The following is a 19,401-nucleotide window of genomic DNA, read 5'->3' as shown; positions in this document are numbered from 1 at the left end:
CTCCAGGGGCTCTGGCTCGCCCACAGGGTTTTAAAACCTCATTGCAAATTCATTTCTAGACATGTCATTATCACTACCCTGATAGCTGACCTGGTTGCTCATTTCACTCCACTGCCTATCTCTGCCCGGTTACCAATTACGTCTCATATTATCCACCTGCTCCTGCTGCTTCCTATACGGCTCAGCACAGCTATCGGGGGCCAGATCATTGACGTTGTTGTTGAGATGTCTTTGTTTCTAGTTTGACTTTGAGTTCATAGCTCATGTTTTTGTTTATGTCCTGGTTGTCGACGTCAGTGAAGAGAGAGGTTTTTTAATGTCATCGTAGTGTTCCTGATCATGTCTGGTCTCTTATCCACTGAGCATGCCCTATTCCTGTTCTTGGCTCAGTGGAGAGAACGAGTTTTAAAGTGCCGTAGGTTTCCTGGTACCATGCCTTGTTCTGTCTCTCATCTAAAGAACTTGCTTGTTCCCATCCGAACGTTCTGTCTTAACTCTCTGTTGGACTCATGGAACCCTGAACCTGCCTTAACTCTCTGGACGTCATTTGAGAAAAAAAAAAAAGAACAAATAACAACAAATGTGGTTTGGTGGTCTGTCAGTGAGCCCCAGGGCAGCTGTGGCTACAATGTAGCTTGCCACCATCAGTGTGTGAGTGTGTGCGTGAATGGGTGAATGAATGTAGTGTAAAGGGCTTTGGTCAAGTCTCCTGACTTGAAAAAAGGTGCTATATAAGTGCATGCCTATTACCATTTACCATTTATTGAATAGTCTCTTTAACCTCGCTGGCGACCTGGTAGATGTTAAGTGGGGTAATAACTCAGAATGCAAAAAATTCCATGGGTACATTTTTTACCAATATAGACATGTTAGACATCAATGGAAAGCTTAGATTCTCCACAATTCAACCATTAAGTTCATTATATGGACACAGCGATCACAAAAGGAAAAATTTACACAGATATAGTAGCATAACAAAATGTAAACAAACAAAGCAGCCAAAATTACATACCTTTGAAGGCATCCAGAAGCTGTTTTATAAATCCAATCTTGAATTGTTTATACTCCATTTGTCCATAAGGCTCCACAGATTAAAAGTAATCCAGCATATTAGTAATAAAAATATTCCATGATGAGAAAATTGCCCATAACATCCGGTTGATGACATCAGAAAGGTTAGCTGGTCATAGCTAATGCTTAGCATCTTGCAAATATTTACTTCTAATACTTATTTCCTCGGTTGTTAGCCCGCGATGTTTGGTATGGTTGTTTACAGTCTGGCTTTAGAGCTCATCATAGCACTGAAACAGCTCTGGGGAAGGTTGCCAATGATATTTTCATGGCCTCAGATAATGGACTTGTATCTGTGCTTGTCCTGTTGGATCTCAGTGCTGCATTTGATGCAGTTGATCATAATATTCTTTTAGAAAGACTTGAATATTTTGTTGGATTTAAAGGTACAGCACTAGACTGGTTTAAATCTTATCTATCTGATTGATTTCAGTTTGTTCATGTTAATGACAAATCTTCATGCTCAAAGGTTACCTGTGGAGAACCACAGGGATCCGTGCTAGGACCAATTCTCTTTACTTAATATATGCTCCCAATTGGCAGAGTTATTAGACAGCATGGGATTAATTGTAATGCTGATGATACCCAGCTATATCTGTCTATAAATCCAGCTGAAGCTAACCCATTACATAGCTTACAGGCATGTCTTGAAGACATAATAACCTGGATGACTCTTAACTTTCTCCCTCTGAATGCAGACAAAACAGAAGTTATAGTCTTTGGACCAGAGTCTTTGAAAAAGAAGCTGATTAGTCAGTCACTTCATTTGGATGGGTTTAAACTGATTTCAGATAAAAGGTAAAAAATCTTGGTGATGTTTTTGATCAGGACCTGTCATTTAAATCCCATATCAAAGAGGTTTCTAGAATTTCCTTCTTTCATCTGCGGAATATTGCAAAAATGAGAAATCTCCTGTCCAGAGGTGATGCTGAGAAACTAATGCATGCATTTGTTACTATAAGGCTGGATTATTGTAATTCTTTATCATCAGGAATTCCACAAAGTGTAGTTAAAAGCTGATCCAAAATGCTGCAGCCAGAGTTCTGATGAAAATTAAAAAGAGAGATCATATCTCTCCTATCCTGGCTTCCCTTCATTGGCTTCCTGTTAAATCCAGAATAGAATTTAAAATCCTCCTTCTCGCATATACAGCCTTAAATGGCCAAACTCCGACTTATATCAGAGATCCGATTGTAACAGAGCACTTTGCTCTCAATCTGCAGGTTTACTAGTGGTTCCTAGAATTTCTAAAAGTAGAATAGGAGGCAGATCATTTAGTTATCAGGCTCCTTTCCTGTGAAATCAACTACCAGTTTTAGTCCGTGAGGCAGACACCCTGTCTACTTTTAAGGCTAGGCTTAAAACTTTCCTTTTTGAAAAAGCTTATAGTTAGAGTGGCTCAGGTTATCATGAGCTATCTCTATAGTTATGCTGCTATAGGCTTAGACTTCTGGAGGACATGGGGACCCCCATTTCATGATTCTGCTTCATTCTATCTCTATTCTCCCACTCTGCAGAATCTGTTAGTTCAGTCTCTAACGTTATGTTCTCTCTGCTTTTTCTCATAGTAGCTTTGCCTTGTCTGTTCCTGTTTGGTTGTGACTCCATCCTGGAGAGAAATATCAGCTGTGCTGCTTCCATCAACACCTTTGTTTCTAGATGTTGGAGATCGACCTGTTTTCCAGTGTAGTCCTGTTTCTCTGACTGTGACTAACTGGATGTGCTCTCTTCATGCTTTGACATGGGAGTTGGCTCGGAGCTCGTCTGTCTGGCTGTGTTTTTCCTGGAAGAGGCCGCCTTTTGCACTTGCTTTTTGTATCTCTGCTTCTGTCTCCTTGAACCACAGTCGGCCTCGGCAGATGGCCGCTTACACTGAGCCTGGTTCTGTTGGAAGTTTCTTCCTGTTAAAGGGAGTTTTTCCTCTCCACTGTCGCTGCAAGCATGCTTAGCGTGAGGGATTGCATTCCAGTCAATCAGTCAATGCAATTGACTGGTTTTCCTTAGATAGAAAACTTTGAATCAATTTGACTGGATGATTGGGAGAACTGAAAAGTTCCTTGAGATGACATGTGTTGTGAATTGGCGCTATATAAATAAACTGAATGGATGGATAGTTTTCCTATTTGAAATTGTATATACGCAGGGGTGCCCAACAATCGCTGTTGACGTCGGTACCATTTGTTATTATTTGTTTTTTTTTATGTAGATTAAAAAAAAATGTCATACCGTGTCTACATGAAAGGGAAAAGACACTACTTAAAGCACCAGTAAAAATAATAGGGCTGCAACTAACGATTATTTTAAAAATCGATGAATCGGCCGATTATTTTTTCAATTAATCGATGAATCGGACAAAAAATATTTTTTATATTAACCTCTTTATTCCAAAATAAAAATTTTAGACAGAACAAAGAAGCACACAAGTACAGGTTGCTCATTAACTGTACTGGTGCAATATGAAAAATAAATGTTTGTGTTAAAACTACGCAAACTTACATGAGAAATGTAGCTGTACATCCACAAAATATAGGGTACTTTGTTTCATAAAGTGCAGAAACCCCTAAGGGGCTCAAACAATAGGTCCCCCCATTTCAACAAATGAGTTTTTTTAGACTAGAAGAGTTCTGCCTTTTAAGACAGGAAAGTATAGCAGTTAAAGTTGCTACTTGAGAAAATACTTAACCATAGAGATAAAAATAGCCCTGTGATTCAAATTATAAATTGTATTTGGAATAAAAATGAGAGAACTAGGGGTGCTAAAAAACACATCCTCCAAAGACAGATATTTACATGGGAATGTGGCAGATAATTAATTGACATATTACTGATCTTGCTGGATTTTATTCTGCTTTACTTCCATAAATTGCAGGATCTTCTTTACTTTATCTTTGCTATAAGATTTAAACTTTAAAAGCCTTGCCCTCATAATTTGCAAATTCATTTATTTATAAAGAAAGTATAAACGCTGCTTAAGCTAATTCAAATGAAATTAAAAGTAAAATAAGTAGCCAACCTTATCACTGTCTGTAACCTACTAACAAAGTAAGGAAAGCATCAGATGAGCTACCTGAGAAACTAACGTTACGTTTCCCCTCTTTAAAACCAAACAAACATGGTTACTCATCCTGCTGATCAGCTCTCTTCACTGCCATTGAAGGCTCCAACGTGTTTTCTTTTCAGGTGCTGCGTCATAACAGTGGTGCTTCCGTGCCATGTTCATTTGTTTTTACAAAAGTTGCATGTTACGACTTTTTTCACTTTACAATGCGCAGGCTATTTTAATTATTGTGATCAATTTGCGCCGTCAATCCCGGGGCATGCACGCTTCATTTGCAGTCTGGACGCTGAGGATAAACTCCTCACTAAAATCCTGCGGCTCTGACTGCCGCGCTGAGAGGGATTCCTGTGGGAGAGGGAGAACGGGGTTGGGATGGGGGAGGAACGATACATGCTTTCACGTAAGAGTCTCCAAAAGCCGCCAGTGACACCGTAAAAAGTCGCTAGATTTGTCGCTAGTCGCTTTTTTGAAAAATAGTCGCTGGAGGGGTCTGAAAAGTCGCTGAGTTGGCAGCACTGCAACTGCGGCGCTGACTCGCTCCGCCATATTTTTTTTTCTTCCCCCGTTTCAGTCAAGTGGATGTGATGACGACGGCGGCGGATGCCGCTATAATCGCGCGACACAACTAATCGATGATTAAATTCATTGCCAACGCTTTTAAAAGTCGATTTTTATAGATTTTATCGATTCGTTGTTGCAGCCCTAAAAAATTATAAAACAAATGAAACACCACTGCAAAAAGTGAAGTTCAAACCTTTGGAAAACCTCACACTGGCTTCTCCTTCCACTCCACACATGCAGTAGATGCTCACACATGCACACGAGAGAGCAAGAGATGTGTATATATATTAGTGTATACCTGTATAAATATGTTTGCATATAGTAATAAAAATATTCTATCATTCAAATGTACTGAAATATTTGTTTTCATAAAAAAAGTAGTTCAATATTCAGCAAGTTAAAGTTGATCAAAATTGATTCTGTGCCTGCTCAACACATTACACTGAGCTGAGCTGTCGACCGTCCCAAGATAGCGCCACCCGATCACGTCAGCGCCCCTGGGCGAAAGCAGTCAATGCGGGGTCTACTCTTATATTATGTCTCTGCTGGTGTCTATGGGTGCCCTAACACTTTTCTATTTTTTCAGATGTTGGTTTTTATCAGTTAAAGCTTTATCTTTTGCATTACTGCCACCTGCAGGTGATATTAGGGGAGTGGCGACCTAGTGGTTAGGGGCATTGCGCTTGGCTCCTAGAGGTTCTGAATTCAAGCCCCACTCCCGCAGACTGCCACTTGATTTAAGTGTATAAAAGTAATGTAAAAAATATAGACAGAAAATTAATACTGAAATAAGCTGAAGTTGGAAGCAAAAACTTTGGTAAAGTGTAAGAAATAAGCAGAAAGAAAAGCTTAAACTGTCAGTTGTCAACTTTAGTTACACTATATGATATAAGTTAAGTTATTGATATTAGTTCCTTTTAATTGTAATTAATTTTACTTTTATTATTTTATATTAAAAATTAAGAATAAAATGGCAACTTTCTCTTGGCTTATTTTTCTTGAGGATGTATGGATCTGTTAAACTCTAACATAAACATCAATAAAAATATTCTTAACATGTCCAAATATAAACAAGCATGTACCCTGTATCTTTTACAATACGATACTAATCCTATAATGAAAAAAACCTCTGAGAGCCACTACTAATAAAGTGCTTTAAGTAAGTTCTTACTGAGCAGCTTCAGGCCCAAATATCTGCAAAGGTATTCTTATTTATATTTACTGAAAATCAATGATGATTGCAAAGGATTGGTATATAATTTTAGCCTATTGGTGATGGCATTACCTTCACGAATAAATATTAGACTAGACATGTAGTTTGTTCTGTAAAATGAGACCTTGTGTCCAATACCCCAAGATGTCAAAATTATGTTGTTGAGCACACCGGGAAAAAGAACGGGAAAGGACTTATTGATATTGATGTGCTTCTAAGAACAAACAGATACTAGAGGCTGACAAAGCTCTGCAAGTCAATCACACAGGATACCTGCTGTTCCTCGACTCAATATGCATGCGTGTTTCTTCAAATGTTTTTTTAATTGTAAGAAAGACAAGATGATTCTTTGATGGTCTTGATGCCTCATACGGAATTGTTCAATATTACTTTACTGCATAATTTTGAAATAGGATGCAGAATGTTTTTTTTTTGGGTTTTTTTTTTGTAATGGCAACTTGTCTTTAAGGTTCTGCACTCAGTGACGGCCAATGGCATTCAGTGGAGCTGAACTCCAAACAAAGCCGTCTGACTGTCTCTGTGGATAAAGATGAAGGAGGCAGTGCTCAAGCTAGCCTGTCATTTCCTCTCACAGTAGAAAGTCACCTCTTCTTTGGTGGTAAGAGCAGAATCGCAAGCTAACCAGCAGTTTAAACTTACAAAGGATTACATTAAAAAGTAAAACCTGTCTTCTCCTCAGGATGTCCTTCTGGAGACATTCATGGATGCAGAAACCCCGTTACAGCATTCCAGGGCTGCATGCGTTTATTCAGTCTGGACAACAGAATTATGGACCTGATCGCAGTGCAACAGAAGCACCTGGGAAATTACAGCAACCTGCAGATTGACATGTGTGGAATCATTGACAGGTCTGTCAATAAGAAACACATATTTGCTGTTTTATTCCTTATTTTTTCATCAACATGCAGCCAATTCTAGAAATTCAGAAGAACTGGCTATAATTTCAGCACAGTTATTCGCCTTTTCCCAGCCACATGCGGCTGTTCTTTGCATTCCATGTGGTTTAGTGACTTTATTGGTCAGTAGAGGTTCTCTTTTTAACATCTATTTGCAAAGTATCTTACGTAGGAAAACTTTTATTTTGAAAATATCACTTTCCACCTCCGTTTGACACGCGTCAACTTCAGTCATCTCTAAAGTTATTCCAACCGAACCATTGACTCCAGTTCCAGGAGAGGAATTTAACTGTTTAATCTCCTTTGCTGTACATACCATATAATCATACCAAAATATAAACATAGTAAAACTTAAACACATCCATAGAAGTACATGTTAATAAACTACTACAAACACAGTTAAAAGTATAAGCAGTGGAATCGGAAAGCAAACAAAATTCAGAAATGCCCCAAAACTGCTTTTTTGCACTTTTCAGGCTGATGCTCCAGTCGTGCAAGAATTTTTTTGATCGGACCGAGTTTCAGCCTCATCATGCGTTGTGTAGTATTCAGGGGTAATGAGGGGCGTTCAGCCTCTTGTGACCACCTCCCAATCCGGAGTCGTAAGTTGGGAGAAAATCAAACATGTTTTAAAATCATTCGGCTCTCATAATGTGTTGTTGAGCAAATCCTGCTGTTGAAGCAGAGCTGCGGGCTGATTTACCAGAAGCTCGTGCATTGTGTATGTGCAAACAAGGAAGTTCTTCTTCCAGACTGGCGAGTCCCACGCAGCACCATCTCTCGGCGTCGAGTCTGACGTGTGGTTTTTGGACTTGCAGTGTGAGCAGGTAGATCGCATCAAAGCACAGTGGGAGAACATGCATTGTTTCAAAGCCTGCGATTTCATCGTACAGTTGGAGCTGTATCTGTGTCCGACGATTAAAAATATCATACAGTGTATGCCCGGCCATAACTCCATATCTAGCTGACAGCTTTACAACTGTTCTAACCCCATCAGTGTCTCAGTGGAATCCAATCAGCTTATAGACTAAAGTATCTATTTTGTCTCAATTTACCAAGCATCTATTTATCTAGCAGCAAAATTACAGCATAATATTTAACCCCTACTGAACAACACGTAAAAGCTTTGTACCTTTGGTAATTTCTTTGCTTAAAATCCAGTTAGAAACTGGAAGCACAGCTGTATACATACTGTATATACCACATTCTCACTGTAGAGGGCAGTTAAGCATGCTTTTTCCAACAATTGCACTACAAAGGAGGGATACTTCATTGTTTACTTTCCTGATTCATATCGCACAAATTATATCATCAATGCAAAGCTAGCGTGATGGCGCCATCAGACACACGGTAGGAAAGGGAAAATGCAGCTTGCCAGCGGGGGTCAGATCCAGCTTTTTTTCCAAATAGGAAAGGAGCCAAATGCTGATTGTTAGCGGTGTTTGAAAACGCCATGTTAACCTGCTAACTTCAGTGGGAAAGCAGCTTAAGTTTCGTCCCTTCTTATTTACCTGCTTAGTTTCTGACTCTGTCCTTTAGTAATTCCTTTCTTGCAACTTTTCCGAGGTTTCTTCTCATTTTTTATTATATCTTTCGTTCCTATACTCTTTTTTTTTTTTTTCTAGCTGTCTGTTTCTTTCTCAAATTTATTATGTAACTTCTTTTCTTGGTTATCTCGCTAATTCCTTAGTTTCTTCATTTCTCCCTATTCCTCATTTTGTTCCTTCCACAGGAATGTATCCCATTGGTTAATTTCTAAATTTATAAATTACGATTTTAATCTTGACCAATGAATTTTGAACTTTGAGTGACAATTTCTCATATTTCTGTGGAAATAATAATATTGTACCATACAACAGTTAGATTTGGTAAAGCAATCAAAATCAGCCAAAAGTGTCGCGCTTCGAAAAAATGTTGTTTTAAGGAACGTTTTTTAAATGTTTTATACAGTGCAATGCATAGATAATTGTGACTGGACAAACGTTAGTGGTTATGTGATCCATTCTGAAATGAAAAAATCCTATAAAATAACAAGGTTTTACAGCTTCTATTTGCTAGATATTGCTTTTTTATCTACAGTAATTGCTGGATGAGTAAATAAAAATGATAACTCTATGTCATCTCTGACTGTTTAGAACAGCCTAAATCTGAGAGAGTAAAAAGACCCCAGCTATTTGAAGAAGAAAATGGGGGTCTTGGTATCACCTCAAATAGCAGCAGGATTAATGAGACAATTACAGCAATTATAAACTCAATTCCTGAGTCTTAGAGGAAACCAGACAGTCCCATAAAACCCAAACACACAGTCCTCCTCCACGTAAACAAGCACAGAATGTGAACATGGACACAGACACTAGTATTGAACTATCCACAAATCCTTGGCAGATAAGGAGACACTGCTTGAATGATTTTAATTAAATGTCTCTCAGCTTTTGCATCACAATTCATCAGACTACAGCTCCTCCATAGATCTGACCTTTCAGTTGGAACAAAGAGAGAGAAAAAAATCTGTTTTTCTGTAAAAGCAAAATAAAAAAAATAAAAATTCAGCGTGTTTCTTCTGTGTTATCCTCCTGATTTCATATGAGCCACTGGGATATTTCCTATAGGGATGTCAGGTAAAAAATGGACTCACCAACACAGCTTCAGTGTAGCGCGTATTTTTCTCAGCACGTTATTACTGTATTTTCTGCAGGGGTGGGATGGGGTTAGTGTTGCTGCAACAGGCAAGAGTATTATTAGACAAACAGTCCATTAACAGCACAAATTGAATGCAATCCCCCAGGAGCTCTACATCACATCCTTACAAAACAACTCCTGCTTTTTGTACCTTACCACTTACAGTCCAGTCAAAACTAAGTGAACAAAAAACAGAAATGCTTCTTAGTTTTTTCTGGTACTTTGAAAAAAATGAGTCAAGTCTTAAAAAACAATACAGCACAGAAAATATTAACATTATTTTTTCCCTCAGCAGTAGATTTTATTTATTATTTTGCAAACTGATACACCTCAGAAATTTCATCTTAATTATTTTAGTGTAAAATGGAAAGCTTAACTATATCTTTGCTGTTTCATTAGCGAAAGAATAGTTCAAAGATCCTAAAACTCAATCTCAGTCTTTGTTAGCCTCAGTTTAAATATTCCTTATTGAGGTCTATGGTAGAAGAATTGGAAAAAGACAGAACAAGTATTCTTTATTTGAAATAGTAACAAGGAAAAAGCTTCTTCTCTCCTAAAAGAAAAAATGGAAGCACAACATGTGCATAGAAACTCATGTAAGGGTGGGCATTCACTGTACGATATTTTTAATTGTTGTAGTCAGCTACAGCTCAAACTGTACAAAGAAACTGGATTTAAAAGTTCACAGGTCAGGATATATGCTCTTACATTGTACTTACACTGTCCAAAACCAAACATCAGAATCAGCTCTATAGAGGGAAGGCGCTGGTCGAACCTATCTATCCTTAAAGGAATAGTACACCCAAAACATGATTAGCCTTCATTTTTTACTCACCCCCATGCTGAACAACACTCTGGAGTACTTTTTTGATATCTCAAATGCATCTGGAGATCTGGGAGGCTTCTTGCTGTCTGCTGACATTCAAATAATGGAGGTCTATGGTGCTCGAGGCAGAAAGGTCCATAAAAGTCCACAAAAAACGTGTCAATATTCCTCCATACTGCTCGTCCAATGTATTCCAAGTGTCCTGAGTGGGTAGCGTCCATAATTTACTCGAAACGAAGTCATTTAGAATGTTTTTAGAGCATAAACAGTAGTGTATAGGATTTCCTAAAAGCGCGTTCACGAGTCTACAGAAACCGCGGCAGACCAAACCAGATGAAAGTGCGCATTCAGCGTCTGCTCTGCCGATAATGCAAGCGTAGAAGAAGAAATGTGCTGTTTACCTGTGCAAAGAAAGAAACAAGGAAAGAAAAATGTCTGAGGACTTCAGTGTTGAGGAAGAGCATGAGTTCTTTGCCGAGCTGAATGCGCACTTTCGTCTGGTTTGGTCTGCCGCGGTTTCCGTAGACTCGTGAACGCGCTTTTAGGAAATCCTATACACTACTGCTTATGCTCTAAAAACATTCTAAATGACTTTGTTTCGAGTAAATTATGGACGCTACCCACTCAGGACACTTGGAATACATTGGACGAGCAGTATGGAGGAATATTGACACGTTTTTTGTGGACTTTTATGGACCTTTCTGTCTCGGGCACCATAGACCTCCATTATTTGAATGTCAGCAGACAGCAAGAAGCCTCCCAGATCTCCAGATGCATTTGAGATATCAAAAAAGTACTCCAGAGTGTTGTTCAGCATGGGGGTGAGTAGAAAATGAAGGCTAATCATGTTTTGGGTGTACTATTCCTTTAAGTAAAGTTGGAAAAGAAGAAGAATTCCCTTGTTATAGGCAAGGTTGAGGTAAATCAACTCAGATGCTCCTAGCTCTGCTTCAATAGCAGGATGCACTCATGACCTCCTTACGACTGAATTTCAAACATGTTTGATTTTCTTTCGACTACGATTCCTGATTGGGAACTGCCATACAGTATAACATAAACAATGTTTAGGTCAGAGATTTTTTAGGCTCTTTCCCGGTTATCAAACTCCCAACATCTGGTATAAACTATCATCCTCGAAGAAAGGAAAATTAGGAATGTTAAGGAACCACCCTGTCGTGATCCTTCCCTTTGTGGACTTTTTGGTTCTGTTAAAGTTTCTCTTTGAGTTTTCATTGACATATTTATTTGTAACTCTGTGTTTCCTGGTAATTGCTTTATTTTCCATTTTGTGTTATTGTAGTTGTTTTCTAGTTATTTTTAAGCAGTGTTTTTTTTGTGCTGCCCTCTTGTGCCAGTCTCTTTTCCCCCGTCTTCTAGTTGCTTCCATCCACACCTGCTCCCTGTCAGCTGATTACCCCAATCTTTGTTCTGTCTCCCGTATAAATTCTCCCTTTGCAGATATTCATTTCAGGTTCCTCGTCATTACTTAGCTCCTCTTGTGTGTTTTCTCCCCTGGCACCTCTTGGTTTTTGGTTTTCTGTATTTTTAGTTCTTGGAATTTGCCTTTCTTAACCTTCATTAAATCAGCAAAACTCATCTCTACCTCCTCATCTCTGCATTTGGGTCATCAACTAAGTTCCACCAAACCTGACAAACCCAGGAGCCATTGAGGTTCAAGTCTGTTATCAAGCGGAAGATGATGAAGTGTTAGTGAGCTTTTAAAGTGTAGGCAGTGGTGGACAGACCATAAATAAACTATGAAACAGAAATAAACTTTGTTTTCCCCAAATAAAAAGTCCTGTTAAAGATTTGTGCAATATTTTTGCTGGGTCAGCTCCTGGGAATAAAACGTAAGCTCTGCCAATTTCGCCGAGAAGACGTTTAAAAAACACCGATCCAGAATTATGCAAGACGGTGTAAGAGAGAGCTGTTACACAGAAACATTGATATGAAAGTTGAAAGAAATCTTAAAGAATGTATTTTTTATAAACTTGAATCAAAAAGTATTTTGGACGTTACATCAGAAAAACACAATATTTCCCAACTTCTTCCGAAAGCAGTTGTTTTCACAATTTAATGATATTTTTTTTGATAGTGTCATTCAATACTATGAAATGAATTATTAAAAGCTGAATTTGGGACACTTGTAGATATGAATAAGGAGGAAAGGAAGTGTTCTTTCTTTCTCACATGAAGGCACGTGTGTTAGGATAAAATGGTAAGATTACCAAGAATATAATTGTCATCTAATTCATCCATGGTCTGGTTGTGAATTTAACTTGGTTTTGTTAAGTCTATGTCGGAAATGGATGTGTTGAATGTATAAGATCTTTGAAATGCACTCAATAAAAATTTTATTTAATAAAAGCTGAATTTGGCATCCATGCCAAGGATGGGGAATAACATCTGAATGATTTAACTCAGCAGAGTATGAGAGATTTAAAAATCTCCAGGAACCTTTTCCTCGTTTCAGGTGTTCTCCCAGTCGCTGTGAACATGGCGGCCTCTGCAGTCAGACATGGTCCGTCTTCCATTGTAACTGCTCCAACAGCGGCTACGGCGGAGCCACCTGCCACAGCTGTGAGTAACCTGCCAAAAGATATTAACTCAAACTCACTGAGCAGCAAACGCTCACAAGATCAGAATGCATGCATCATTGAAGTCTAAAACTTAAAATGGGAAACTTACCAAGTTTCACCTTGTAAGATTTCTACAATGTTCTTAGTAAGAAAACATTTTAAAAACCTTCGATTTAAGTGAGTATTTTGGTATCCTGTTCTTCCTTTCTTATACTGATTGTACATTATTACAATTAGAACGCAAAACGATCTCTTTCTAAATTTTAAAAGGTCATTAAATCAAAGAAGGACTATTTTGACCTAAATATCTAAGGCACTTGTAAAACCTGGGTTTAAGCCTTGTATTGTTTTATATCTTCTGTATCTCTTTTTTCTACTAGTGCAGCTATTTTTGATCATTATTACTGATCTGTTAAGTAATTTTTTTCTGTTGTTATGGTTTAGGAAACTGTCAAGTTAAAAATGACAGCTGATGACCATTCATAGGAATCCTGGATCACGTCTATAAGGGAGACATTCTGGACATTTTTACTGTTGTTGCTGCCTTTAAAAAATGTTTAAACCAAATAGATTTGATCCAATTCTAGTCGGTAATTTAGATTAATTAATAGATCCTCATTCAGCACTCAGAAAAATAATGAGTTGAACACATTCATGTCAATAGCTAATGTTTCAAAGATTTCCATGTAATTTCAACCTGAGGTCAGATTGATGATCAGGGATGCTGCAGAAACTGCACAAGCTCCATCTCAGTGTCTCCTGGCCTTCAGTGAGAATGTCCAATGTCAAAACACTGAACTATTTATAGAATAAAAAACATGACATGTCAACATAGACACATCATAACACTTGTCAAGCTTGGCAATGGTAGGGGATGATTTTGGCTTGTTTTGAGGCCACAGGACTTTGACATCTTGCTGTCAGTTGGATAAACAATAACCCCTCTGTTTGTCCAATTATTATAGGGTCAGCTATTACAGGAGAGTAATTCAGCACCAGATAACCAGCTAAACTCCTGAACTTAACCTCATTAAAATGACATTGTGGTATCTTAACTGAGGTCCACACAAATACATACCTCTATATGTCAGTAACTTGCAGCCATTGTCACATATTTATAGTGCCAATTCACAACACTTCATCTCAAGGCACTTTAGACACGGTACAAACAAAGCATTCAAATTGGTTAAAAAAGCTTTCTATCTAAGGAAAACCAGCTGATTGCATTGAGTCGTTTGCAGGGTTTGTTCCTCCTGGATGAGCTTATAGCGACAATACTCTTATATTGTGACTCTATATTAACTCTGCAGCTACCATAACACAGAGTGTGCATGAAGCAGTGTCAAAAAACTTGCTTTTAACAGGAAGAAACCTTCAGTGGAACCAAACTCACTGTGAATGGTCTTATGCAGAGGATAATTTGGCACTCAAGAAGACTGAGACAGAAACATAAAATATACATAGAACTAGGGGTGTGGGAAATAATCGTTTTGGCGATATATCGTGATATTCGGCTGCCCAATATAATATCGATCTTTCACTTCTTAGTATCGATTTAAAAAAAAAAATGGTTACATAAAACATTGATGGGAAAATGGGCTACCTCTGCACCACCACTCTGGCAGAAAACGCTGTGGAGCCCTATAACTGTGCGTGCAGCACCAAATCTGTATTTGAGGCAGTCACAGTGGAAGAAAACCCCAAACAACATGGATAATAATACCTAATCAATATTTACTGATGAAAATATACATCATTTGATTTTGATAGCTGGGGAAAATATGGCAATATATAGTGATACTGCAATATCGTGATAATATCGTATCGTGACCCAAGTATCGCGACATGTATCGAATCGCAAAACACTCATGCCAATACTCACCTCTACATAGAACCTCTGATGCATGAATATATGTTTATTTAAAAAAAAGGTAACGATAAACTAGCTTCATAGGTGTCTCCCTCTAGGAAGACAGGTAAGCAGACGAGTTCTGAGCCGGTTTTCATGTCAAAAAGAATGAAAAAGAGCACGTAAAGGTAGTCACAGATAAAGCTGAGTCCATAGATATGTCTAGGAGAGAAACAGCACTAAACTGTGAAAAACAGACCCAACTCCATCATCTAAAATTGAAGATGTTGACAGTAGCATCCTGGTTCAGGCCTACCCCTTGCAGGAAGGATAGAAAGCCATATAGGGGGAGTGTTGGCCTAGTGGAGGAGTGGTTGTGCTCTGAGAAGGTTGCAAGTACCCGGTTCGTTCCCCACAGCCTGCACTCTTAACCCCACACTGCTCCCAGGGCGCCCATTGATACCCAAGGTGATGGGTTAAATGCAGGGGTAAAATTTCTCCACTGTGAGATCAATAAAGTTCAATTAAAAATATACGGCACCTGATCAGATGTAGCTACAACAATTAGAAAAAGCAGAAAGAGCATAAAGGTTGGGGTTGAATTACCAAATAATGTGGAATTTAGGGAACAGAGATAGAATGAAACAGAATGATGGTCCCTATGTTCTCCAGCAGCCTTATGGTCATTCACACTGAACGAGATTCTAGGGAATTTTTCTCTTCATGCGAGTGCTGGAACACGCTTGACATTTCGCCAACCGTTCATGTGTCCAACGGGACCAACACTTCACTGCATCTTCAAACAGAAGGAACTTCTATATGCTGCTTGCTAGTTTCACCTCATTTACCGAGTAAGTGAAGGTGTTTTATAAACTATGAAAAGGCAAACAAGCGTCCACCATCCTCCAAAGATTCTCCCAATGAAGCCCAGGAGATAAAGCTGGGTCATGGTCGCTTCCCATGGTACTTCCATCAACAGGTGGATGAATGATTTTAGAGCCCCGCTTATGGCTATATTAAAATAGCTTTTTAGAAAATCACCAGAAACCTCCTGAGAACATTCCCTTCTTTATCCTATGTCAACATAAATTTTTTATTTGTTTTATTTTGAATGAATAAAGCTTTATATACCGTGCACCCATGATGAGTTTTGCTTCCTCTCACGTAACCCTGTTTATACTAATCATGTAATTCACATTGCTAGAATCACATCCCTCAAGACTTTGCTCCTCACCGCCCTATATAGGGATGATATGTAAATCATTTGCTCTGGTCATGTTATTCACATTTGGTGTCAAACGCACCATAAGCTTATAGCAGCATAATAATAGAGATAATTTAGGATAACCTCAGCTATGTTCTCAACATAAAGCTGTTAAAAAGGGATCCAATAACTATAATAGTGGTAAAATAACCTTTATTGTTCCCTTGACTGCGAATACAAAGCTTGGGCAGAGGAGTTGTTTTGCAGATTAAGCTAAAAGTCATTTGGAAATAAATCAACCTTAAGATAAATTCAACAAGTTGTTTTCTATTTCATCTAAAAGGAGATAATTGAAACTTTGTACACATAACTTGGAGGCAGTGAATTAGCTACAAGGTAGGCTTCTTTCCTTCTTTTAGTTTCAAAGCAACATATATAAGCTTTATGCTGACTACATCAGGTCTCTATAGCAAGTTTTTTTTTTTTAGAGGATAAGTTATCTGAAAAATCCTCATTGGCCTTATTCTGTTCTATTCAAATAATTCCTTAATATTTTTGGGGCACAATAGTTAAGAGAAGGTGTTTTTAATCAACCAGCAGTACGGGTTTTAGATGATGGCAGGTATTTTTTCTGTAGTTTTAAGGCAAGCCAAGTTAACTTGTAAATTCAAAGTGCCTTACATAAATTTAACCAAGTAAAGACAAAGACATGATAAAAGTGAGTGTCAAAGTAAATTCCACAATTGGATCACGGCCTTAAACTGGTACAGGGTTTCATAAAAAAATTATTGAAAGTCATTAAATAATTGTTTTTAATTAAGGCATTAATTGGCATTAAAATGTATTAAATGTAATTATAGTGTCATTTAAAATGCTTTAATAAAAAAAAGTTCAGTAAAACAGTTTCGTCAGATATATTATATCAGATATAACTGATTCCACATGCTTGCGTGGAACTGCTTCCAGTTGATCATAAAGCCGTCAGTTTGGAAAAGGAGCTTGAGGTGGAGAAAAAGTTAGAGAATAAGAAAATACAAATATTAGCAGAAGTGGCTGGAAAAAGTGGAATTCAGGACATGGCTGCAGCCTGTCGACAGTTAAGATGAAGAAGGATTTTGCCATGTTTATATATATATATATATATATATATATATATATATATATATATATATATATATATATATATATATATATATATATATATATATATATATATATATATATATATAAATGAGAATCATTGGTACTTGTTGATGGCATTACAATAATTTGCAGGAGCATTAAAAAGAAGCATCAAAAAGCATTAAATTAGAGTTACTCATTCCTTTATAAACTCTGTAATAATACCTCAGTTAAAAGTTTAACTTAAACAGTCAATCACAAAGGCAGCTCTACATTAATAGGTTGTTAACACTGACTTAAAAAAACTCAGGCTTTCAGTACTTTTACAGTCTGCTGGATGTTTGTTTCAGATAAGTTGTGCATAGGAACTAGATAAAGGAGATAAAGAGCTTGACTGCAGCGTGCAGATATACAGTAGCTAAAGGCGGGTAGACTTATGGAGGCTTTACTGAAGGTGCTGGTCTACTACCTTCATTCTGTGTTTATGGAGCCTGTGCTTTTTCAGCCAGCAACATTGTCTTTCTTTGCATTAAGATTTGATCTGATGAACAAAACTACTTCTTGTAAGTTAATGTATAAAAATATTGCAACAGAAGTAGCATTTTCCAGTCCTCGAGAGCTACTATCCTGTAACCTTTAGATGCATCTCTGCTCCAAGATACCTGAAAACAATCGCTCATTACCAACCCTCACTAAAACAGAATGTCTGGAAGGCGATGTTTCCATTTAGCCATTTTATTTGTGTGTGTTGGAGAGGAACTGCTTTAAAAGCTTGCAGGATATTAGCTCTCATGAACTGAACTTGGGCACACTGGTTAGTTCTGTATATTTCCATGTGAAGCATTAACCATTGACACCCACAGAGAGTGGTCTCCAGTCCTGTAACAGCTCTCGGAGGTGTGTTTTCTGTTAATGTTAGCATTATTTTCCATCCAGCCGTGTATCAGCAGTCCTGTGAAGCGTACAAACACAACGGAAACACATCAGGATATTTTTACATCGATGTGGATGGCAGTGGACCCATCAAACCGCAGCTAGTTTACTGCAACATGACAGGTAAGACACACACATTTACACATATATCCGTCCCTTGCTATAGTGACCGCCATGTGTTGACTTCCATTTATTTTTTGTCCTTTTCAACCCTTTCTTTTCTTAACTTTATTTTTGTTCATGGAATTTTAAAAGGAACCAGTAAAAAAAAAAAAAAAAAACGGTGAATACAGCAGACAGGGTCCATAAGGTTCAGAGTCACACAGACATCTTCAATTCTGTGTCATGGCTAGCTCAAAAGATATCAGTTCTACTATATAAAAAATGAGATACCTGCACAGGACATGACAAGCATTTTTTATACTTTACCCTCATATAAGATCTCCAAGGTTTCCACTTCCTCTCACATTTGCATTAGCATATCACAGAGAGAAGGTCAGACGTTTCATACAATATATCTCCTTTACAATCTATTTCCATCTTTTTGTCTGAAATAGATGGAGTTTTTTTACTGAGCTATTTCCTGGTCATGGTTAACAGAGATTGTATAAAGTGTCTGTCTTGTTTCTTTATATGTGTTCTTAAATTCCTGAGATACATAAAACCTATTATTGGTCTGATTTCATTGATCATATTTTCCCAAAATGTTTACATTTTAGGACTTTCACAGAAAATGTGAAAATGTCCAGCAGATGTATTCCCTCATATCCTCTAACAGTGACTAAGATCAGGTCTGTTGAGCTTAGAAACTTTGATCTCTGGAGTAATAAATAAATCTTAGAATATTTTTCCATATAAACTCTACTTTGACCCGAGCTTGTAGTAAATGAATGTGTTTTACAGGTTTTGAACAGTCCTAATCAGTTATCTTTATATTAACTCTCGTCTTTTTGTAACATATGTTGGGGAGTGAGCTTTCTCCAGCTGCAAGGATGTGTACACCCTGAAGATAAGTTTTCTGTTGGCATTACCTTTGTTCTTCCATAAATAATTTTATCAGATTCAAGCCTCTTTTCGTTGTCCATTTATTGTTATTGTGATAATATTTTCTTAATTTAAGGTATCTGAAGAAAACAAGTTTTATAGATTAAAGGAATTTCTAAATTGTTGTAAGGTTATTAATCCTTTATTATTTGTTTTTATTGAAAATGAAGCAATTCCTTGGTTTCTACAGTAATTAAATCTACTGTCTAGATTAGATGGTATGAATTCTGAATCATACTTTATCCAGTGTAGAATTCAAGTGCTTTTTTTCCTATTTCCCTGTCCTTGAGGACTTTTTTCTAGAAGTTCAATACTGCTACCCAGGGAGATAGTTTAATCAAATAT

General features: G+C 37.6%; 1 protein-coding gene across 1 annotated transcript in view; it reads left to right on the top strand.

Annotated features, from left to right (window-relative positions):
* The window catches only part of LOC119778721 (contactin-associated protein-like 4), a gene marked incomplete at its 3' end in the record, with an annotated part of 133,865 nt that extends 115,688 nt beyond the window's left edge, over window positions 1–18,177 (top strand). Inside the window, exons 9-12 of the mRNA XM_038278069.1 lie at window positions 6,373–6,522; window positions 6,604–6,772; window positions 12,799–12,905; window positions 18,016–18,177. Coding sequence (XP_038133997.1) covers window positions 6,373–6,522; window positions 6,604–6,772; window positions 12,799–12,905; window positions 18,016–18,177 — 588 coding nt within the window. The remainder of the gene's footprint in view (window positions 1–6,372; window positions 6,523–6,603; window positions 6,773–12,798; window positions 12,906–18,015) is intronic.
* Window positions 18,178–19,401: the final 1,224 nt, after the last annotated feature.

Source organism: Cyprinodon tularosa, unplaced genomic scaffold (assembly GCF_016077235.1).
Source record: "Cyprinodon tularosa strain WSP-4 unplaced genomic scaffold, ASM1607723v1 ctg1373, whole genome shotgun sequence".
Lineage (NCBI taxonomy): Eukaryota > Metazoa > Chordata > Actinopteri > Cyprinodontiformes > Cyprinodontidae > Cyprinodon > Cyprinodon tularosa.
This window is presented reverse-complemented; position numbering and strand designations above follow the sequence as displayed.